Below are 24,472 nucleotides of genomic sequence, written 5' to 3'. Positions count from 1 at the left end.
ACTTCCTGTTCCAGGTCTAAACTGTCGCTGTTCACACTCCTACAACACAAACAACCAGTCAGAGTGTGTGTGTGTGTATGTGTGTGTGTGTGTGTGTGTGTGTGTGTGTACCTCCAGTGGATCAGAGTGTGTATCAGGTGTGTGTATCCCTGTGCAGCAGCCAGGTGGAGCAGTGTCATCCCACGGTGACGGACAGAGTGATGAAGCCTCTCTCCTCCTCCTCCTCCTCCTCCCCATCGTCCTACCCTCATCATCCGCTCACACACTCCCACAATCCTCCTCTCAAACCACTGGGAGGACTGAGGCAGAGACAGTGATGTCACCAGCTGCAATAACACCAACATTCACAAACATCCTCTCAACCTGGACTAACCTGGACTACCTGGACTAACCTGGACTACCTGGACTAATGTGGAACATCTGGACTAACCTGGACTAACCTGGACTAACCTGGACTACCTGGACTAACCTGGACTAACCTGGACTAACGTAGACTACCTGGACTAACCTGGACTAATCTACACTAACCTACACTAACCTAGACTAACCTAGACTACCTGGACTAACCTAGACTAACCTGGACTAACCTGGACTAACCTGGACTACCTGGACTAATGTGGAACATCTGGACTAACCTGGACTAACCTGGACTAACCTGGACTAACCTACACTAACCTAGACTAACCTAGACTACCTGGACTAACCTAGATTACCGGGACTAATCTAGACTAACCTGGACTAACCTACACTAACCTAGACTAACCTAGACTACCTGGACTAACCTGGACTAACCTGGACTAATGTGGAACATCTGGACTAATGTGGAACATCTGGACTAACCTGGACTAACCTGGACTAATGTGGAACATCTGGACTAACCTAGACTAACCTAGACTAACCTGGACTAACCTGGACTAACCTGGACTACCTGGACTAATGTGGAACATCTGGACTAACCTGGACTAACCTGGACTAATGTGGAACATCTGGACTAACCTGGACTAACCTGGACTAACCTGGACTTACCTGGACTAACCTGGACTAACCTGGACTAACCTGGACTAACCTGGACTAACCTGGACTAATGTAGACTACCTGGACTAACCTGGACTAACCTGGACTAATGTAGACTACCTGGACTAACCTGGACTAACCTGGACTAATGTAGACTACCTGGACTAACCTGGACTAAGCTGGACTAACCTGGACTAATGTAGACTACCTGGACTAACCTGGACTAACCTGGACTAATGTAGACTACCTGGACTAATGTGGAACATCTGGACTAACCTAGACTGCAGTTAAACATGATCTTTATTTTTGATCAATATATTGATTAATCAGTTGATTGATCATGATGATTAAACATATTCACAATCAGATTATTGGATCAATGAAGCTGAAAACTGTGGACTGATTAATGCTGATCGCTGATCAATCATCTCTTCAGTCAGTTCAGGGGAACTGATTCATCTCCCCACCAGCTGGTAGGAAACATTACATTCATACCTCCCCCTGCCCCCCCCCTCCAGTTTTCCCTTCTGATTCTCCCTGGCATGTACGGGGGGGGGGGGGGGGGGTGGTCAGACCACACAGCTGTTGGTCATCCATCCTGCTGCACGCTTCAGCCACGCCCACACGCTGACGTGACTGACATGACAAATTCTGCTTATTGTGCAACATCATCATCGATTATAGATTATTTATAGATGATTGATAGATGATTGATTATTGATAGATGATAGACAGATTATTCATAGATTATTGATAGATGATTGACAAATTATTCATAGATTATTGATAGATGATAGATGATTGACAGATAGATGATTGACAGATTATTGATAGATTATTGATAGATGATAGAGCAGCAGTCGAGCGTGTTGTAATTGTCTGAGTTAAGGTCAGGTCTTTTCTCTGTGTCTATCTCCATCACACTCAGTCTATTTTAGCTGAAGGACTAGCTGGGGGGGGGGGGGGGGGGGGGGGGTGAGACCCTGCGGCTCAGGTCAGCAGAGGTCAGACTATAGAGATGTTTTAAAAGGATTTTTCCATTCAGGTCAATTAGTTCTTCTTAACCTGGTTACCAACCGCCGGCTCAGCCAGAGTCAGCAGCAGCGTCATGTGACCTGGCTGTTTGTCCTCCGACACACAGGAGACCTTTTCATCTGCATGTGGATGAATGGATTCTCACTCTGTTTAAGTCTCATGTGTGAGCACGACCGACAGATCAATGTGAACAGCTGATCGATCGATAGACTCTGTTTTCAGCTCAATAAATGTGTAAAGACATTTCTGATTGTTTCTTTTCATCTCTTCAAACACAGACTTGAAGTCCATAAACACTGGGCACTACCTTTTCCCATAATGCACTGGGGCATGGGTGGATTATAAGAAAATGGACCAATGGCAGACGAGCAGCACGTGCTGTGGTCATGGCGACAAGTTACAAACTTGATCAGCATCAGTTAAAGCTGCGTGTTTCACAGCCACGGACAATCACTCGCTGTCCATCCTCACCTGTTCATGCTCCTCAGGGAGGGGTGGAGGAGGGGGCGTGGCCAGCTGGTTGCCGTGCTGCTGTTGATGCTGCTGCTGCTTCTGCTGGTTGTTGTTGTCACGGGCGGCCATCTCTGCCATCCTGCGCTCCATCTGCTCCAACCGCTCCAGGATGGACATCCTGAACTGGTTATCTGCAGACAGAAAACACACAGAGTGAGACCTCTTTATAATTCTGTTGTTTCTAGATGTCTTGGAAAGAAGGAAAGAAAGAAAGAAAGAAAAAGACTAAAATCACTTAAATATTTAAATCTCTAGTAAAATAAAATGTGCATATAAACATCAATGATTTAACTATAAACTATTAATTGTCAATATTGTCACAGTTATAGCACCTGCTAAAATGATGACATCACTGTGACATCATGAGTGAAATAATGATGCGTTTTAAACTGGACGTCACTGTCATTCAAAGCAAACATGAAATCTTTAACCAATCAGCTGCTCTGTGTGTGTGGGTGTGGGTGTGGGTGTGTGTGTGTGTGTGTGTTTGTGTGTGTGTGTGTGTGGGTGTTTGTGTGTGTTTGTGTGTGTGTGTGTGTGTGTGTTTGTGTGTGTGTGTGTGTTGACAGCTCTAACCAGGAGGCAAATGGAAAACTCCTCTCTTAAATAGCTGTTTTAAGAGAGCCTCTTTAACACACACACACACGTTGACATATTGCCTTCCATGACCCCTGACCTGATTCTTACCTGAATCCTCAAACTGTCCTTAGAACACACAACAAAGAAACACACACACACACACACACACCCCCTGTTTCAAATGGAAACTATCTCGACTGACTTCAATCATGCTGCCACCTGGCACAGTCACAGTGTGAGAGGAAATAAAAGCAGACTCCCTAATATAGCCTCATACACTGTGACACACACACACACACACACACACACACACACACACACACCACACACACACACACACACACACACACACACACGACTCCCTGGTGGAGCTGCTACAGTTATTTTTCTGCTTTGATGTGCTCACCAAGTGTTTTGTTTTAAGGAAACCTTAACAGGAAGTGACAGATTTGTGGTTAAAATCTGCTCTACCTCTACACACCTGCCCGTTACACCTTCCTTCTCTGCACCTGTCTGACCCCTGAGGTTCAGAGCCTTCAGCCCTGCCACCTCCACTCTGGAGCTCACTTCCTGTTTTCAAATCCCACCTCCTCAAACTTATTCTGTTTAACTGAATCATCAACATGAAGAACCAGAAGCTGCAGTTCCTCTAACGGCCACTAGAGTCTGGCTCCAACAGTGAGTCAGTCCCCATAGACTCCCATGTTAAACTGTCCAACTTTACAGCAGAAATAAACATGTTCACAGCCTGGTACAAAAACTGTTCTGGTCTCTAGAGCTAATTTCCTCCTTCATGACACCTGTTTATATAACTCACCTGTTTATATAACTCACCTGTTTACATTTTATTAAGGACTACAGTTATGGAGGATTGAGGACGTGGCCTCTTTAAGTGACAGGTGGGGGCCTTCACAGTTAGCTAGCTACTCAGCGTCACCTCAACTAATTCAAGTCACTGAACGTAGCAGGTGGCTGGTTGCCGTGGTTACTGACCAGCAGTGTAACCATGACAACCACTACAGAAATACACACACACACACACACTTGTCCTACCGTCCTGCTGCCGCGTGTCGCCTCGCTGTTGTTCGTCCATCTTCTGTCTGTCTCTTTGTCCAGATATCATCCCTCCCTCCCTCCCTCCCCCTTTCTCTCTCCCTCTCTCTCTCTCCTCCCTCCCTCCCCCTTTCTCTCTCCCTCTCTCCCTCTCTCTCTCTCCTCCCTCCCTCCCCCTTTCTCTCTCTCTCTCTCTCTCTCTCTCTCTATCTGTCTGTCTGTCTCTATGTTGCTGGCTCGCTCAGTGTCATGGGTGAGCACAGATGAGGAGCATTTTGGGTACGTTATGATGTCACAAGATAAGTTAACACACACTTGATCTTAAAATGTGCAGTGACGACGATGAGAGATTTAACACACACACACACACACACACACACACACACACACACAGTCTCAGTGAGCACACTGAACGGCCGTGCAAGGATCAGTTAACTTTAAAGCCAGAGAGAGAGAGAGAGAGCGCGCTTGGTCGTCCAGTGCAGACTGCAGGCTGCAGGCTGGACGTCCAAACACAGCAGCAAAGCATGATGGGAAATCCACAGTGTTGGAGGGGGGGGGGGGTGACTGATAGTGTGTCCCAACTGACTGTGTGACATTCCTGGATCTGAGCCTGACCCGAGTGATGACAGTGGAAAACAGCTCCAGCCCATCAATCACAGAGCGACAGACGGAGAGAGACAGAGATGAAGGGATGAAGTGGATTCCTGGGAGGAGAGAGCAGAGGGCAGGCAGCCTGCCAACACACACTCTGCCCTCACCTGATGATGGTGCCCCCCCCCCCCACATACAACTGACTGATTATTCACAGTCTCTGACACTATCCAACACACAGCTGAGCTCAGTCAACAGCTTGTGAGAACTCTACACTGAGCATGTGCGAGCCGGTGTAAACAGGAAGTAGATTGTCTCCTCTGAAGGAGGAACAGCAGAGACAGTTGTAGCATTAAAACAGAGAATGTAAGTGAACAACAGCTGCTAAGACAACAAGGTCAGTAACACTGTGATTCATCATCATGTTGTATTCACCACTGGTAGTCCAGGCTGATCAGAGCCAATCAGGAGAGGCCATTTAAACAGGTCTCAGTTTCTGTCCATCCAGACTACACAACCCCGGAGTTTTCAAAATAAAATGCAAGCCTGAGTTTTCAGAGTAAAACACAACCCCAGAGTTTCGTCGTGAGGACGGAGCAGGAAACATAGAAGAAGAGATGAGTTTTGATACTAAACTGTAGTGGTGTGGACGGAGCCTCACACTCAGAGGAAGGTGTAGCCGCTGTGTTTCTGTTGTAACAGCACCTGGACAGGTGACAGGTGTGTTTACAGTGTCTGTGCTCTGAGAGACGTCACAGCTGGAAAATGGGTGAAAGTTACTGAGTTAATTCAGAGCTGTGGTCTTCTGGGAGTTACCTCAGTTCAAAACCTACATAACTTTATTGTTTCTGAAGGGAAGAACAGCAGCTGACAGCCTGCTGATAACTGCAGCTCTGATTTAGATAATCAGGAGACGGCAGAGCGGGAAGAGGAGGCTGAAGAGACACGCACACTCTCAGTATCAGAGTCTGTCTGATTGGCTCATCCATCACTTAAGGCTTGTTACACAGTCAAAGCCTCTGGTTTCAACCTCCAGTGCTGTGGAGTCTGACTGCTGCTCTTCATCAGACTGTATCCACTGTTACTCTCAGAAACAGCAGTGAAAGCACGTGAGTCACACAGTTCATGTTTCAGAATATAAACCCATGTTGATGAAAGTGTCTGGGTCTTAGTAAGAACAGGAAACATCAGGTTTACAGCTGCTGTGATCAGTCGCCATCATCAGCGACTACCATGAAAATAAGACGCGCGCGCGCACGCACACACACACGCACACACACACACACACACACACACACACACACACACACACACACACACACACAAACCCCCGCGCACGCACACGCGCACACATGCAAACGCACTCACACACACGCTTACACATGCACACACACGCACACACACGCACACAAAGTAAAAGGTGTGGCAGAGGCTGCATGAACAGAACCAGGTGAAGTAAAGGGGGAGCAGGAGGAGGAGGAGGAGGAGCAGGAGGAAGAGGAGGAAGAGGAGGAGAAGGAGGAAGAGCAGGAGGAAGAGGAGGAGGAGGAGCAGGAGGAGGAAAAGGAGGAGCAGGAGGAGCAGGAGCAGGAGGAAGAGGATGAAGAGGAGGAGGAGGAGGAGAAGGAGGAAGAGCAGGAGGAAGAGCAGGAGGAAGAGGAGGAGGAGGAGCAGGAGGAGGAAAAGGAGGAGCAGGAGGAGCAGGAGCAGGAGGAAGAGGAGGAGGAGGAGGAAGAGGAGGAGGAAGAGGAGGAGGAGAAGGAGGAAGAGCAGGAGGAACAAGAACAGGAAGAGGAGGAGGATCTGACCGTCCAGTGAGAGCCAGTCGAGCTGGGAGCTGGGCAGGGAGCTGGCGTTCCTCGCTCGGTACTCGAACAGAACTGAAGAGGAGACGGAACCTCCGGACTCCAGAACCTGCAGACACACCAGACCGGCCTCGTGGGCTGAGGGAGCACACACACACATCAGGTCATTTATCCCTTTATTAGCCTGTGTGTGTGTGTGTGTGTGTGTGTGTACCGGGGCAGTAGCAGCGCAGCACGCCAGGCTGGATCAGTGACGCAGGGACGGTGCTCTGATCGAAAACACACGAGTATCGACCCGACAGCTCGCTCCACGGTCCTGTTATCAGAACCTTCACCCCTCCCTGAACGCACACACGCACACGCACACGCACACGCACGCACACGCACACACGCACACACGCACACGCACACACACGCACACACGCACACACGCACACGCACACACACGCACACACAAAAGGAAAACTATGAACACACAGGGATGTACTCAACAGATGAAATAGATGCTACATATGAAGTGTTTGACCTTTGACTCCTCATCACTCCTTATGCGTCTACTGGCCTGTAACTGGTCTGTAACTGGTCTGTAACTGGCCTGTAACTGGTCATGTAATTGGTCATGTAATTGGCCTGTAACTGGCCTGTAACTGGTCTGTAACTGGTCTGTAACTGGCCTGTAACTGGTCATGTAATTGGTCATGTAATTGGTCTGTAACTGGCCTGTAACTGGCCTGTAATTGGCCTGTAATTGGCCTGTAACTGGCCTGTAACTGGTCATGTAATTGGTCATGTAATTGGCCTGTAACTGGCCTGTAACTGGTCTGTAACTGGTCTGTAACTGGCCTGTAACTGGTCATGTAATTGGTCATGTAATTGGTCTGTAACTGGCCTGTAACTGGCCTGTAACTGGCCTGTAACTGGTCTGTAACTGGCCTGTAACTGGTCATGTAATTGGTCATGTAATTGGCCTGTAACTGGCCTGTAACTGGTCTGTAACTGGTCTGTAACTGGCCTGTAACTGGTCATGTAATTGGTCATGTAATTGGTCAGTAACTGGCCTGTAACTGGCCTGTAACTGGCCTGTAACTGGTCTGTAACTGGTCTGTAACTGGCCTGTAACTGGCCTGTAACTGGTCTGTAACTGGTCTGTAACTGGCCTGTAACTGGCCTGTAACTGGCCTGTAACTGGTCTGTAAATGGTCTGTAAATGGTCTGTAACTGGCCTGTAACTGGTCTGTAATTGGCCTGTAATTGGTCTGTAACTGGCCTGTAACTGGCCTGTAACTGGCCTGTAATTGGCCTGTAATTGGCCTGTAACTGGCCTGTAACTGGCCTGTTACTGGCCTGTAACTGGTCTGTAACTGGCCTGTAACTGGCCTGTAACTGGCCTGTAATTGGCCTGTAATTGGCCTGTAATTGGCCTGTAACTGGTCTGTAACTGGCCTGTAACTGGTCTGTAACTGGCCTGTAACTGGCCTGTAACTGGTCTGTAACTGGCCTGTAACTGGCCTGTAACTGGCCTGTAACTGGTCTGTAACTGGCCTGTAATTGGTCTGTAACTGGCCTGTAACTGGCCTGTAACTGGTCTGTAACTGGCCTGTAACTGGTCTGTAACTGGCCTGTAACTGGCCTGTAACTGGCCTGTAACTGGCCTGTAACTGGTCTGTAACTGGCCTGTAACTGGTCTGTAACTGGCCTGTAACTGGTCTGTAACTGGCCTGTAACTGGCCTGTAACTGGCCTGTAACTGGCCTGTAACTGGTCTGTAACTGGCCTGTAACTGGCCTGTTACTGGCCTGTAACTGGCCTGTAACTGGTGTGTAACTGGCCTGTACCTCACTGAGCAGCTCCAGTGTTAGTGTCATGAGGTGACTCAGCAGCGACACTCTGGCGCCCCCGTGTGGTCGGGCAGCAGAAGAGCACAGACTGCAGCTCAGTGTGAAGCTGAGCAGTTTAAAAGATCTGATCGTGACATTTCTGATCAATAATGTGATTTTTTTCTTACGTACTTTCATACAAACGTCTTTATGTACTGGACATTCAAGCTGTAGCAATTAATTATATATGTATTAATTAAAATAATTAAGCTACAATATTTTGATAATCAATTAATGATTTCAATTATTTTTCAAGCAGATATGTCAAATGTTCAGTGGCTCCTCGTTCTCCCTGTGACATCACTGCGACCTGACAATCTGAAGACTAATGATAATGAAACACGAGACACTGTTTGCAAATATCTAAACATCAACTAATGATTGCTTTCATTATTGATTGATCAGCTGATTATTTCCTTGATTGATCATTTTGTCTATTAAATGTCAAAAACGTTATTCCCCTCAGCTCACGCCGAGCGTCCTGTCAGGAAAACAATGTTCTCCACTGGAACCTTCAAATAACTGACTGAGTGATTGATCGATTACCAATAAACAGTTAATTTTCTGTTGACTGCCTCATTGCAGCTGTTTAATTATAATTGTGATTGATTACCTCAGGGTAGGACCACTCTGGGGAGAAGTCAGTGATGGAGGCGAGGCGGGTGGAGGAGGAGGAGGAGGGCAGCGGGTGAGGGAAGGGGAGGAAGGAGGAGGAGGGTGAGGGCTGGGGGGGCACCATGTATCGGACCCCCGCCGGGAACACGGCCGGATTTGGCGTGGCGGTGACGGGCTGAGCTGCGACAGGATTGGCCTCCTCTGTGATGAGGTCAGAGATGAGGTCAGGAAACTGGCTGTCGAAGGAGATGTCGAGCTCCTCCCCTCCCCGCTCACAGGGCTCCGCCTCCTCCTCCAGGTGCGTGTCCATGCAGGTGTCCTCGGAGTCGTAGCCCCGCCTGCTCTCCTCCTTCACCTGAATCGGGGCCGTCGCCAGGTGAGCGGTAGCCATGGCAACAGCAGCGGGGGCGGACACTGTGTTAGCTTTAGCACCGGCGAAAAGCGGCGACTGCCGCAGCACCAGGGGCTGATGGGAAACCTGAGCCGGAGACGGGGCATCAGGCGCAGACAGGTGATTGTAGGGCCTCCTCAGGGCCAATGGCTGCTGTCCGTCAGTCTGTCGCTGTGTCTGATTGGCCGCCTGGGTGGGATGGGCTGCTGAGTCTTGGCAAACCAGGAGCAGTGACGTGCCGCTACTTCCCGTCTGTTGCTGTGGCGACGAGGCGGAGGAGGCGTGGCTGGGCTGAAGGATACAGAGATAAAGAAAGGAAACCCTCAGACACGAGTCACAGCTCAGACTCCAACACAGACTCTGAGAAAGCGACGGCGCCGGTTCCTTCAAAGACTTCTCGTTTTTTTAATTGGAGTTACTTCCTGGTTTTCATCCATTTTATAATCCAGTGAACAACCAGGTGACCCACAGACATCAATCATCAGGTCAGCACAGGCGGAGCCTCGACATCAGCAGTTTCAGACACAAACGTTTCTATCTGAACGTGACAGTCGTGGTTATGACACGTGGGGCTGTGAGGTCGTCGTGTACAGTGCGACTCACCTGCAGGAAGTCCAGCAGCAGGAAACACTAACACAGTGATGAGCTGCTGCCTAACAAGAACTTACAGACAGTTCTAATCCATCAGCTGATTAATCCATTAGTTTCAGAATTCACTGAATCAAACATCACAAACTGAAGACTAACGCTAGTGAAACAAGAGACGTCTGCTGTTCCTTCATCTGCAACAACCACACACAGGAAGGAAGAAACCACAGGTCCTAACGAGTGCTGGTGGACCCTGGACCAGCGCCAGGCCACGACCCGGTTCTGTTGATGCTGCAGTGTGATCATGTGACGTGTCACTGCACAACTTCATTCTCTATTCACTTTGATTAACAAGGACGGAGGTTTTAATCTTGTGTATTTGATGATGTTTGTGTTTGAACTGTTGCTCGTGTTCTGACTAATAGAACCGTTCAGAACCACAAACTGTTGGTTCCTTCAGCTGTCACTCAGCAGCAAAGATCAGCCTTTATATTATGTTTCCTGTCGGACGTAAATATAATACAAATATATTTATATAAATAATCAATCAGCCGATCAATTAAAACTTTGTCGATAAGATGTGGCAGAATAGTGAAAACTCTGATTGATTATGGATCGGTTATTGCTCTGAATCTGGAGCCAGGTAGATCCTCCGTCTCACCTGCAGCAGAGCCAGCTTGGTGGGCGGAGCTCTGCCTTCATCGTCATCATCGTCATCGTCATCGCCATCATCTCTTCTGTCCTTCACCTCTCCTTCTCTCCCCGCCTTTTCTTCCTCCCTCACTCCCCCCGACTCCCCCAGAGCTCCCAGCTCCAGGCAGAGGGGGAGGAGGGGCGGGGCCACAGAGGAGGTGGGAGACAGAGAGAGGGAGAGGGAGGGGGGGAGTGTGGACGAAGGTGGGGAGGACGACGAAGAGGAAGAGGAGAAGGGGGGGGCTGAGTCTCTCCTGTCCGCTTCTGAGGAGGAGGAAGAGGAGAGGGAGGAGAGGGAGGAGGGAGGGGACACCGAAGAGGGAGGGGTGGAGGTGGGAGAGAGGGAGAGAGCAAGAGAGGGGGGAGACAGAGGGGAGGAGGAGCAGAGGACAGGTGAGGGGGTGGAGGAGGAGGGAGGAGGACCGCCGTACGTCTGGCCCTGTTTTGGGGAGTTGAGGAAGGAGTCTGGGTCAAAGGCGGGGGGGAGAGATGGGGGAGGTTGGGGCGGCGAAGGGGAAGATGGGGGAGAAGGAGGGGAGGTGGCGGCAGGAGGAGGAGGGGAGCGGAGGGAGGTGGTGGAGGATGTGGTGTTTGATGAGGAGGGGGTGAGGAGCAAGCCTCCAATGACAGGGGAGGGGAGGAGGGTGAGGGAGAGAGTGGCCACACCTGGCGCCTGTACGGGAGGAGGGGGGAGGGAGGAGGGAGCAGGTGAGGAGGAGGAGGAGGGAGGGGAGGGGGAGGAGGGCTTGCCGGCAGCAGGAGGGGGGAGAGCGGGGGAGAGCAGTAACTGGCCGGATCGAGTGAGTGACAGGCTTCCCCTCTGCCCCGCCTCCTCCCCTCTGGCCCCGCCTACACCGCCACCTCCCCCCTGCCCCCCTCTTCCTCCTGCGAGTGCGGTTGTCGTCGCCATGACGATCACAGCATTCTGGGGCAGCGCCACCGTCGTCAGGTTACTGCGGTGGTCACTGTAGAAGCCGTTGCCGTGGTTACTCATGGTGATGGTGGCTCTGTGGGGCTGAGGCGGAGAGGAGGCGGAGCTACAGAACAGAGACACGACACGTGTTTATTTAGACATGTAACATACAACACAACACGCCCACACAGACTGTGACATCAGAGCAGTGATGTCACGTGACAAGCTGTGTCACCCACGGTTACACTCACGTGGAAGAGGGGCTGGGAGACGAAACCGGGCTGCTCTGAGCCTGGAGGTGGGGCAGTTTGGCTTCTCCTCCTCCCCCTCCCCTCCCCGCCTCCCCCGCCTCAGAGGAGAGGGGGGAGGGTCTGCAGGAGGAGGGGGGCAGTTTGGGGGAGATGATGCGATGCTTGGTGCTGTTACAGCGGTGGGGAATGTTCACTCCTGTAGAAACTACACACAGAGACACAGGCAGGGGGTTAGTCTGAGCCACAGTGATGTCATGGTGATGTCACAGTGATGTCACGGCGAGGGGAGTTACCCTGGGCGGTGTTACACAGACAGGTGTGTGTGCGAGGCTGTGGCTTGGTTCTCTGTCGGTCCAGGATGTGTTGAACCAACTCCTCGATGCTGAAATCTCCTGAGCCCAGTGAACACTTCATACTGTGAACTGACACACACACACACACACACACACACAGGTTAACATACAGGTTAACACACACACAGGTTAACACACACACACACACACACACACACACACACACACACACACACACACACACACACACACACACACAGGTTAACATACAGGTTAACACACACACACACACACACACACACACACACACACACAGTTTAACACACAGGTTAACACACACACACACACACACACAGGTTAACACACACACACACACACACACACACACACACACACAGTTTAACATACAGGTTAACACACACACACACACACACAACACACACACAGTTTAACACACAGGTTAACACACACACACACACACACACACACACACAGTTTCCTACACATAGGCTTCAGCTGGTTCAGCAGGTCGTCTCGGCTCCACCTCACGCTGTCGTGGCGGTCGGCCACTGCACACAGCAGCGGACTGCATTTCCCAGAATCCTCCAGGGATGGCACGTTCAGGTAGTGGACCAGCACAATGTCTGGGTTCTGTCACACACACACACAAAGTTAACAACAACATGAGTTGATGATGACACTGACCATGAACCACCTGATCGATCTGGACGTCGTCTTAAATTCAGACGGACCTGTCCTTTAGAGATTCAGCTTCAGGTGGTGGTGGGTGGGTGGAGTGGGTAGGGTGGGGGGGGGGGGGGGGGGGGTCTTTAACTTATGTCCTGTTTAAGGAGAATAACTACAAACACTCCACACTTTTTATTTTGAAATTTGTTTTTTTATTTTGTGTTTTTTTCCAAAGTCAATGAGAAATCGTGTTGAATAACGGTGATCATGACTTTGGCCGTAATGGAGCAGCTTCAGTCCGAGTGTGGGAACGATGAGGAACGATGAGGACCTCAGTCCCTGGCTGTTCATGTGGGACCCCTCCCCCAGTTTAATGGCTGCTCGGCGCTTTCATGCCGCATGATGTTTGTGGTCAGGTTTAGTCCAGCTGTTTCATCTCTCACTGCTGTAAATGCCCCAACTAAGGAAACCTTTTAAGAGAGAGTGTGTGTGTGTGTGTGTGTGTGTGTGTGTGTGTGTACCTGCAGCAGCCAGTAGCATCGTCTGTGGAATGTTGGCACAATGGAGGAATGGACGTAGCAGCCGTACAGGCACTGAAACAGCAGATAGCGTTAGCATGATTAGCATCAGTCACACAGCAGGGGCACAGGTCAGTCAGGTGGGTGGAGCCTGTGAATCAGCGGCTGCTCGTCTCCATGTTGTTCAACTCTTTACTGAGCATTCAAAACACACAGGGTTCCCCTTCACAATAAGACTCCCCTTACAAAGGATTAATGAATGTTATAACAAGTTTATTAATCAGCTTGTTCACACTTTATTAATCATTTATAAGCCGTTATAACATATTAGACAAAAGGAAAACAGTGACCTATTTCCTGCCAAATAATGAGCACGTCTCTTTGTTTTCTCCATCATCAGCGTCTGTAGCTGCTGCTTCATCGGGTTTGTTCAGTTACTACTTTATTAATTATTACTTGACCACATCAGCATCTAAATGGTCAGAAAGTTTCCTCTGACAGATCTATGGAAAAAACATCCTGTGTTTGAGAATTAAAGAGATAATTATGTTTGTTAATTCAGAAAAACTAAATAAAATTACTCCTGTTTTTCTGAATTAACGAGATGATTATAATAATATTGCCTTTATGTATGTTCATTAATTCAGATTATTTTTTTAAATGAAAAAGTTTTTCTGAATGAACCAATAATATGTTGTTAATTTAGAAACAGGAAGAAATAAATAAATAAAATTCCCGTCCTGTTCCGTACAGCTCAAACTGTGAACTGTAAAACACAGCATCATTTATTCATGAGTTACTCACAGGCTCCTGCTACCAGTTATAAATGGTAGTAACTCATTAGTCAGATTAATGAGTAGTAAGCATTAACTTCATCAATGTATAACTGCTTTATAAAGTGTTAATAACCTGATTATAAACCAATTATAAATCTTTATTAGGGGAGTCTTATTGTGAAGAGGAACCTGGTACAGTCACCACACAGGTGGCAGAAGCTGCTCTCAGCCCTGAGTGTTGTCTGCAGGTGTTGCTCTCAGGCTGCAGCTGTTATTACACATGTGATGTGAGGAGTGTCCTGCAGGGGGAGCTGCTGACTGCAGGTCAGTGTGCTGCACTCATCACCTCCATGCCCTGGACCTTCAGCTTCATGTGGTCCTCTCTTGTCGTTTTTCCATCCTTCCTTTTCTTCCAGCAGTATCCATCCTTCCTGTACTTCACCTTCTTTCTGTTGTACAGGATGATGCTGCCGTTTTTCGGCCTGAAGACACAAACAGAGTCAGTAAACAACAACAACAGCAGCTGATCTGATTCCCTCACTGTTTTCACTGGTCACTGGTTGTGACGCCCTCAGCTCCGTCTGACAGGCTCTGGAGCGATGCAGTGTGTGTACCTGGTTTTCAGGGTGCAAGAGAGCCACTCATCGTGTCTGTCAAATGATATCAGGTAAGAAGCGATCTCCTGCAGAGACACAGAGAGATAGAGACAAAGACAGAGAGACAAAGACAGAGAGAGAGAGGGACAGGGAGAGAGACAGAGAGGTTAATGTCTTAGACTCAAGTGGGTCTTTCTCTTCAAAATAAAGCGTCTGATGGTGACCAACATGGTGAGCAGTGATTTTTCATTTCGAGTCAGACAAAAACTTTTAAAAATAAACAATAATCAACTATTTCTGATTAAGTTGAAGCAGAAAAAAAAACCCTGCTCTAAAATATCATTGTGATATCAAAATATCAAGTGTTTCCAGGGGACATAAAAAGGTGACGGACCCGGCCCAGCTGCACTTGTTGTTCAATGCTTCCTGACTTTTGAAACCATGTAGACGACACGTTGGCTAACCGTTAGCAGTGATGGAAAATGAGCAAAAGGTGAGTTTGTTTGGTTTTGTATAACGTCAATATCACATGATTCAGATTTAATTACACAAAAATGTGCAATTAGCTGTTAGCGGAGCCTTCAGGTCCGTCACTTTTCTGTGTCCCCTGGAAACACTGTTGTGTCGAGTATTTGCAGCTCCTGTGTCAAAATGATGAAGACCTTTCTGAGGTTGTTTGTGTTTTCTTCAGCTGCGGTGTTTTGACCTTCAGGGCCACCGTAGCATTCACACATTAACTACGAGAACGACCCACGTGAAAACACTGAAGCTGAAACTAACAAGGATTTACATTATCAATCAATCTGCTGATTATTTTCTGTTAATGGATTAATTGTAAAGACACATCTTCACACGTCTTATTCAGCTATTAAACTCATTATGATGGAAAAGCAGAAAATCGCAGAGGAATCAAATCTAAAAATGTTGATTAATAAATTATTAATTGGTAATTAATTCTCTTTTGATTGATGAATTGTTGTAGACACAAAAAGCTGTCCACATACTTTTGGCCATATAATATACACAATACCTCTGACAAGTAACTTTTATTTTGGAGGCGTCTGCTGATGTCATGCTTCAGGACAAACACTCACCTCGTTAGTGTTCCACCTCAGCCGCTCGTTAGGCAGACCGGACGAGCGAGGGAGACACTCCAACAGCTTGTTGGGAAGAAACACCTTCCTCTGTCCTTTATTCTCTGTGGAGACAGACGTCATGTCCACAGTGAGGAGACGACACACAGCTGGACTTCATCAAGACTCTGTCCACACAGGGACGTATGTCTCCACACAACAACACACGCACAATGACCTGTAACACACATCTGTCAGGATATATCAATGTCAGCAACTGTGTGTTCATGAGAGAACAACATGTCAAATATTAGCATTCATATCTTCATATTATACAAAGAAAAGAAGGACAGAAAGAAAGAAAGATGGTGGTTTCCCACCAGGTGAATAGTTCAGGTGAATACAGAAACATTAGCACATATACACAGTTTGTACACACTGTGCTGTGTGTGGCGTTCAGGCGACTAAAGGAGAACGTGGCTTCAGTTACAGGGTTCAGATTGATCTGAACAGAGTAACCAGGATTACAGTGGCATTAATCACAGACACAGGGAGCTACAGAACAGATTCGTGTGCGCTGTGTAAACATCAGATCCTGAACACGATGAAGCAGGATCAGCCTCAGGTCCATGTGAACACACTGGCATCAGGTACATTTAAAATCAGCTTCAAGAACCAGGAAATCCAGACTCCTTACACTCTGGGTAACTCCTCATAGGCTACTGAGAGCAGGACCCTGGAGTCTCTATGACGTCATCAACACCAGGCGGTTACCATAGCAACAGAGCTGGAGCTGTCTGTACGCAGGTGTGAGCACCTGACAGGTGGACGGGACTGACCTGTCTCCGTGGAAACCATCTCCTTGTTGCTCATGGCGACGAGTCCATGCAGGATGACTCTCACACAACGCACGACCGCCCACACTGCCCCGCTGCGTGCACACACACAGACAGATACAGACACACACACACAGAGAAACACTATCAGTCAATATCAATGGGAAACAACAAGGTGTGCAACAGGACAACAGAATCACACACACACCTTCAATAGCTCCCTGTTGCCTAGCAACAGCTGAATTTGCACCCACTTTAAATGGAGAAAGACGGTGTGTTCATAAATGACAGTGAATGTTAGTCTGTGTGTGTGTGTGTAGTTACATAACACACTCGGTTTTTACATGCAGCCACACAACTGATCACACACCTGACTCTCACATTAAACACACAGTGTTGACTAGAGCAGCAACTTACTTATCAATATTATTTAATCAATGAATCTATTCATCGTTAAGTCTCTACAATGTTTTTAAGGTGTTCTGAGGTCTTTAAATGTCTTGTTTTAATCAGCAGTCAAACAACATATTCACATTAATGTGAAGTATGACTATGGAAACTAGAGACTCCTCATGCGAGAGGCTGAGCGGGAGGATATTTGTTAAAAAACGGCTGAAACTATCAATCAATTCTCACAATATTAACTGATTAATTGTCTTTAGATCAACTGAAAGATTAACGGACTGATCGTTGCAGCGCTGGCGGAGATGATCATAAATCTGTCTCTCAGTTTCCATCCACCCACACATAAACACACTCGCATTTCCCGGAGGCCTAGCTCAGACCGCGGACTCGTCTGGCTGCTGTTGCCGCCTCCCGGAGCGTCTCTCCCGCCTGCAGCAGCTCAGCCCCTCCTGGGCCGCTAATGCTAACGTTCGGACGCTTCTCAGCTCCACATCATTACAACATTCAGCGATGCGACAGCAGCTTTCAACCTGACAATAACTCTCATCACGCCGCCACTATGCTAGACTAAACCACAAGAATGAGTAACGTTAATTCACTAATCAATAAATAACACGAATGTTTGCTTTTTAGCTGCTCGGCTAGCCGGCTGGCGTTAGCATCCGAGGCTAGGTCCGAATCAGCAGCGATTAAACAGCTCTGAGATCCGAGCTGCGAGGCTGTACCTCCGGGTTAAAACGTGCCAACCCGGGCCAGTCAGCGGGTAATGATCCCTGAAGATACACTGCACAGTAACCTGGTCCAAACAGCAGCAGACAGGGGAGGACAGGAGGTGTTCAAAACAGTCTGTTAAAGCCCCTTTACCTTCCGCCTTCAGCACATCCGCCATCTTCTCTAGCTCTGACGTCACTGCGTAGTTACGGGGGAGGAGGGGATGTTATCACCTAGCAAAGCATGGCTTGTTCCCTTTAGATTTTGCATCACAAAGTTAAAGAAATACATCTGAAAATATTACATAACATTTAGATAGATAGATAGATAGATAGATAGATAGATAGATAGATAGATAGATAGATAGATAGATAGATAAATGCTATCTCTTCATTTATTGTAGTTGTTAATATTGTGTGACATTTTGGAAAGACTGAAAGTTACATATTCTGCAAAACAATGTGTCATTAAAATTAAACAGAAAAATATTTTCACTTATTTTGAATGTAAGGATAACAATTTTACGCAATATTATTAACCTCTTAATTTTACTGGGGAAGTAACATTTCATGAATCAATTCCCTCATTTAAGTTGTTTCTAAATAATATTGAACATGACTTTGAGTCAGTCAAATTAGTGACAAACAAGAAGTCCATGTCAGCAGTTAATATACTGTATTTTATGAAATGTTTGTCTCAAGAAGTCTGCCATTTAAATGTATATTTGTCCTTTTTTAATTCATGTATTTGCAGTTTTTAAAAACTCATGTCTGATTGTTTGTTAATTTTAAAATTTAAATAAAGAAAGAAAAAAGAAAAAGGGATGTATCACCTATAGATAATAATAAGTAGTTTATGTGTTCAGGGCCCCGGGCCCTTGGAGCTGAACTGGGGCCCGAGGGGTCCGATCAACAACAACCACAAAGTTGTACAAAAAAGTCTTAATATTACAAGAATTTAAAAATGTAAAATTTTTTACAGCAAAACATCTTTTAGGAATATTACATCAACCAATCAAACATAAAACTAACCTAAAATTACAACTTCATTCTCATTACATTATGACTTATATAATATTATGACTTTTTAGGGGCTTTATTCTCTGGCTTTCAGGTTTCTTTTACTTTCAGTGTATAAAAATGTGCTGATAATTTACAGATGTGGCAACTAAAACAATTTATCATCACAAATAAAGAAACTCAGAGACCACTGAAGGACAGAGACCAGAGGCGTTTAGAGAAAAATATGTGGTTTATTTTGTATAAAAGCGGAGCATGTCGTCCAGCAGGAGGCTCGCTGAGCTGTGAGCCTCTCTGACTGCTTCACCTTTCAAAAACTAAACCACCAGCTGCTTTAAAAACCTGCAGGTGTCGTCCCCTCTGTGGAAATGTTGGTGGAGCTGCTCACCTCTGCTCAGTCTGATTACTGAGAATCTGGTTTCAGTTATTTACATCAAAACAACTGGATTCTGCTTCAGAGGGTTTTAATCTTCCTGACAAACAGGAAACTGGAGGAGACAAAGTATTCTGGGATGTTTTTACAAATTAAAATGTTTGACTTAAAAAAAGGACTAAACAGCTGGTTTTAGCTCATTAAAAACAAATCCTGTTCTGTCCATCACTGCTGTAAATTTCACTTCCTGTTTATTTTTTAAACATATTCAAGCTGTGTTTTATTTCTGTTTAAACCGTTATATTTTCTTCTTTTAATCCTTGCAGTCGTCTTATTTTGAAACACCACGAAAACCCGCAGAAACTCACTTTAAAGCTCAATTCATTTCGTTTTATTTCATTCTGAATGAAGCAGGTTTGAAGGTGAGTCTTCTTCATGTTTGTCTTCTCTGCTCTGTCTGTTTGTGAGCAAACAGCTGGATACGAAGTGCAGCTCCTTTAAATCACACACGTCCACATGTTGTGTCTGTGAGGAAACTCATTCACATTTCTATTGTTAAATCCCAACGCGCAGGGTGTCACTGGAGGGTGCTGTGCTTTAAATGTGGAGATGACGTCTCTCACACACAGACACTTTGTGTTCATGCTGCGTTCAGGGGAAACAGTTCAAACCACAATCAGAAAACTGTTTAAATCTGTTTTAACAGTAAATGTTATTGTTCCAGACGCCAGCAGGAAGCAGCAGGTAAAAGATCTGATGCTCCAGCATCCGAGTGTGTCATACAGATCACCGCTCATCCTCCTACAAAATAAAAGCTGTGGCTGCAGCAGCTCACATGGTCAATGCAGCGTAATGTTTCTGTCCACAGCACAGACTCGTCACCATTAACTCCAGTTATTTCTCCTTTGTCGTGCCCCTGATCCGTGTTAAGCTACGTCAACAAAACTCAACACTTCTTGGTGTTCTTTCACAGTAAAAGCCCGCCTATTAACGGCAGGCAGATGTGCAAATTCTGGAGGAAGTGTTGACTTTCACATCTGCTGAATTAGAGCTGTGGAAACAGACATTAAACCGAAGCTTGTCCCGAATAAACTGCCCCTGAGGTAAATCAGGCAGCAGCTGAATCTGAAACGAGCAGCGTTCACAGGATTCGTAGCTTATGAGATAAAAACAGACGTTTGTTCCTTTAACTCAGAGGACAATAAAAACCAGCAGAGACCAACATTTCACAGCAGAGAATCAAAATCAGCTGGACGACGGCAGCAGACTGAGGAAGATGGTTTAAGACTTCAACAGCAATCAATAACCAATATCTGATCAGCTTCGTCAGCAGTGAAGAAAGTAAAAAATAAACAAAAACAAAGTGTTTACTGCACAGAGAGAGAGAGAGAGAGAGAGAGAGAGAGAGAGAGAGAGAGAGAGAGAGAGAGGTTGGTTTACAGTGGGAAGAAAAACGAGCTCAGATTTAAACTCCACAGGAACAAATGTGTGTGTGTGTGTGTGTGAGTGTGTGTGTGAGTGTGTGTGTGAGTGTGTGTGTGAGTGTGTGGTTGCGTTGTCCCCCCCTCCATGTGACAGGCCTCAGCACCGGGGTCAAAGGTCATCACATGCCCTGCCTGATGCTCTGGATGATCTGGAAGATGGCTGCAGGAGAAAAACACAGAGTCATGAATCTTACTCTAAATCCTTGTTTATAATTATCAATAATTAACTGTAACATAATGAATCAATTAATGAGACGTGGACTCATGGATGGACACAGGCTCAGGGGCCTGAGGGTTTGTTTCCTGTTCACACAACTTCCTGTTGTTTCTATATTTATTAGGTTCCGACTGTTGATCACTTCCTGTGTGAGTTACTCCTGCAGATTTAGAGATGTGAGCGGACGCTGCAGCTGATCTCAGAGCTGCAGCTTCACACCAGCGGACACGACTCAGATAACACACAGTCACATTCAGATGTTTGACACCGAGTTCGAACTAAAACAGAAGCACTGAATTAACCCTCCGGTTTTTCAAACGTTTTGGTTTACTTTTACATAATTACCTGAAAATAACACGGATGCTTCCTTACTACACTTTTTACAAATGTAATTAAGGATCATTAATGATTTATTGAAATTTATAGCATCTGTGTTCTTGACTGTTCTAAAAAAATCCAACATAAAGTGTAAAAGTGGCAGTAATGAAGTTGACTGAAAGGGTGAGATCAACAGGTTCATGGTCGACAGGAAGAAAACACGAAGGTTTAAAATGACTTTGATTCTAACATTTCAGACCTGACATCTTTCAGGACCTTTTTAAGGACCTGTGACACCTGTGAAAAACCACCGAGGCCAGATGACATCAGCTGTTCAGGAAACAGCTGCAGGTGAAACTCACCTGATCCACAAACCACGAAGACGAAGAGGGCGAGCAGCCACGGCCCCACCGGAGACTTATCATCGTTTACTGGCCGCTGGAACACACACACACACACACACACACACACACACACACACACACACACACACACACACACACACACACACACACACACACACACACACAGGGATTCATTAGGTCAACAGCTGCAACCACAAACAGAAAATGAATCTGTGTACTTTGATGATTGATTCATCATAACTTACATCAGAATTGATTAAATATCTTTGGAGACGTTTGATGACATCAGAACCGTTTCTGATTATTAATAAAAGTATTAATCAGTTAAGAAAAGAGGCAGATTAATGGCTAATGAAAATATCAATATATTAGCTTCAGCCCAAATTAGGTTCATTAATACATATTGATTAATATCATTAATTGATATTGATTAATATCTGTCATATGTGAGTGTTCAGGGTAAAGACAAACTCTCATTACTCTCAGACAATTATAAGAATATTAATAATTATAAAAAAACAGCAGCTCTATAGCAGCTCTATGTGGCAGCTCTATGTAGCAGCTCTGTGTAGCGGCTCTGTGTAGCGGCTCTGTGTAGCGGCTCTATAGCATCTTTGTGTAGCGGCTCTGTGTAGCGGCTCTGTGAGCAGCTCTATGTAGCAGCTCTATGTAGCAGCTCTGTGAGCAGCTCTATGTGGCAGCTCTATGTGGCAGCTCTATGTGGCAGCTCTATAGCAGCTTTGTGTAGCGGCTCTTTGTAGCGGCTCTATGTAGCAGCTCTATGTAGCAGCTCTATAGCAGCTTTGTGTAGCAGCTCTATGTAGCAGCTCTATGTAGCAGCTCTGTGTAGCAGCTCTATGTAGCGGCTCTGTGTAGCAGCTCTATGTAGCAGCTCTATGTAGCAGCTCTGTGTAGCGGCTCTATGTAGCGGCTCTATGTAGCAGCTCTGTGTAGCGGCTCTATGTAGCGGCTCTTTGTAGCAGCTCTATAGCATCTTTGTGTAGCAGCTCTGTGTAGCGGCTCTATGTAGCAGCTCTATAGCATCTTTGTGTAGCAGCTCTGTGTAGCGGCTCTATGTAGCAGCTCTATGTAGCAGCTCTATGTAGCAGCTCTATAGCATCTTTGTGTAGCAGCTCTATGTAGCAGCTCTATGTAGCGGCTCTATGTAGCAGCTCTATGTAGCAGCTCTATAGCATCTTTGTGTAGCAGCTCCACTGAGCACTGCTGACAGTCCATTGAAATTAGAAGTAATAAAAAAAGAAACATTCATGGGAAGTCAAAATTATAAGATACTAAATAAATATTTTTGACATTTTAAGTGAGAAATAAGAAAAAGTAAACCAAAGTTCATGTGACTCTTCAGGTGACAATGAGGAGAGGCCGACGGAGCACTTTAAGGTGAAAACCGAGACTTTAAATCTGATTTATGAGACACTGAATCACGCTAGAGAAATATAGTCACGATAACAACCAGCTCAAAGTGGTGCCAGTCAACATTTAGATTCAGCCAGTCAGTGATATCGTGTTTGGCGTCATCACACTGGCCTGCTATAAACACACTGCTGTTACAGCTGACAGCACCCTGCTAAACCAGAGAAGCAACCGCTAATCACGAAACTCCAGTGAGAAATCTCCATATTTAAACTTGTGTTATTCATCCGAGAACTTAAATACCACATGCTGCTGATTCAAACCGCCTGTGGCCCCTCTCAAATCCGTCCTGTGCATAATTCACAGATCAGGATTCATTCAAACACACTCATCTGTTGTGTTTGTAACGTCGCACGCCTCCGCCCACTGCAGTGTTTACAACATTCAACATCTGCGGGGATGGATCACACAAGTTTAAACTATTCACCACATAAGTAACGACTGGTTCCCTGTGTGAGAACCGAACTGAACAGTATGTGTAAGGCCAACCGAGAGCAGTCTGGAATAAAATGTGCACAGTGGTTAGCTTTAAGGACACGTTAAATCACACTGATGTCCCAGATCTGTGAAAGGAGTCCGACTCTCTTACAGAGCACGTCAGCCGGACAAGACACGATGAACAGACCTCGACCACTGCCCGTCCATTTGGGCAGAAAAATAATATTTAATATTAAATATACTTAATAGTAATGGTTAACAGCGCTGGGCAAAAGTGGCTCACTGCAGTAGCTGCTAATGCTAAGCCCGGAGTTAGCCCTGGATAGCTAGCTTCAACGTTTTTACCCATAAACCTGCATTACGGCGGGATTATTGAGGGTTTTGAAGGAAACACACACGCACATATTATATGTATGATATGATATGATATGATGTGATATGATATGATATGATATGATATGATATATCAGACCAGGCTACGGCAGTGTGCCAGAGCCAGAACCGGTAATTCAAAGGAAGCAGGTTAGCCGTTAGCCTGGCTGTCAGTACCGATGTTTTCTGGACGTGTCCCCGCTGTGTGATCGTCTTGCTGTGCCGCTCGTTCGCCACTTTCATCCGCTGCACCGCCGACATGTTTTCAACGACTGGTCCGGACCAGGAGGACGGAGAGCCGGGGACAACCGGGAGGAGGAGAAGGAGGTGTAAGACAAGGCCGGTGCCGGAGAAAGTGTCCCACTGGAGGAAGGAGAGCCCGAACCGGGTTAGTTTCCGTGTTGATGGGCAGGTAGCGTCCGAATGAATGCTAACGGTGAGCTAGCTGCTAGCTGAGTGAGCTAACGCTGAAGCTGCTGACCCAGTCACGTGACAAGGGACAGTCTCCCTGCTGCTCTCTAGTGGCGGGAAGAAAACGCTTCTCTATGTTAGAAAGATATCATCTAAATAATTCAGCAAAAACGGTATAAAAGTAGAAGTGGAAAAGCATTAAAGATAATAATGGACACATTAATGTAAA

The 24,472-nt window shown here is 46.5% G+C and overlaps 2 protein-coding genes across 4 annotated transcripts in view; both read right to left on the bottom strand.

Moving 5' to 3' along the window:
- Window positions 1-18,003, bottom strand: part of camta2 (calmodulin binding transcription activator 2) — a 22,878-nt gene extending 4,875 nt beyond the window's left edge. For 2 of the 3 annotated variants that reach the window (XM_056368853.1, XM_056368855.1), the window contains exons 1-16: window positions 17,969-18,003; window positions 16,703-16,794; window positions 15,885-15,988; window positions 14,809-14,876; window positions 14,541-14,676; window positions 13,422-13,493; window positions 12,717-12,864; window positions 12,214-12,342; window positions 11,921-12,125; window positions 10,725-11,793; window positions 9,083-9,766; window positions 6,808-6,934; window positions 6,597-6,731; window positions 2,521-2,693; window positions 112-299; window positions 1-39 (exon numbers count right to left, since the gene is read on the bottom strand). The exon at window positions 1-39 is cut by the window's left edge and continues 40 nt beyond it. In XM_056368853.1, coding sequence (XP_056224828.1) covers window positions 1-39; window positions 112-299; window positions 2,521-2,693; window positions 6,597-6,731; window positions 6,808-6,934; window positions 9,083-9,766; window positions 10,725-11,793; window positions 11,921-12,125; window positions 12,214-12,342; window positions 12,717-12,864; window positions 13,422-13,493; window positions 14,541-14,676; window positions 14,809-14,876; window positions 15,885-15,988; window positions 16,703-16,736 — 3,311 coding nt within the window. In that variant the 5' untranslated portion in view covers window positions 16,737-16,794; window positions 17,969-18,003. The other variant, XM_056368854.1, reaches the window with a different exon arrangement.
- A 1,044-nt stretch (window positions 18,004-19,047) lies between these two features.
- Window positions 19,048-24,292, bottom strand: zgc:85858 (uncharacterized protein LOC405879 homolog). The gene is made up of 3 exons (XM_056369061.1): window positions 24,010-24,292; window positions 21,589-21,664; window positions 19,048-20,851 (listed from the first exon to the last, which is right to left on the bottom strand). The coding sequence occupies exons 1-3, from the start codon at window positions 24,091-24,093 to the stop codon at window positions 20,811-20,813; spliced, it is 201 nt and encodes a 66-aa protein (XP_056225036.1). The 5' UTR covers window positions 24,094-24,292; the 3' UTR covers window positions 19,048-20,810.
- Window positions 24,293-24,472: the final 180 nt, after the last annotated feature.

This window comes from Seriola aureovittata, chromosome 23 (genome assembly GCF_021018895.1).
Source record: "Seriola aureovittata isolate HTS-2021-v1 ecotype China chromosome 23, ASM2101889v1, whole genome shotgun sequence".
NCBI classification, from domain to species: Eukaryota; Metazoa; Chordata; class Actinopteri; order Carangiformes; family Carangidae; genus Seriola; species Seriola aureovittata.
Note: the sequence above shows the minus strand (reverse complement) of the source record. Positions and strands in the feature narration are given on the sequence as shown.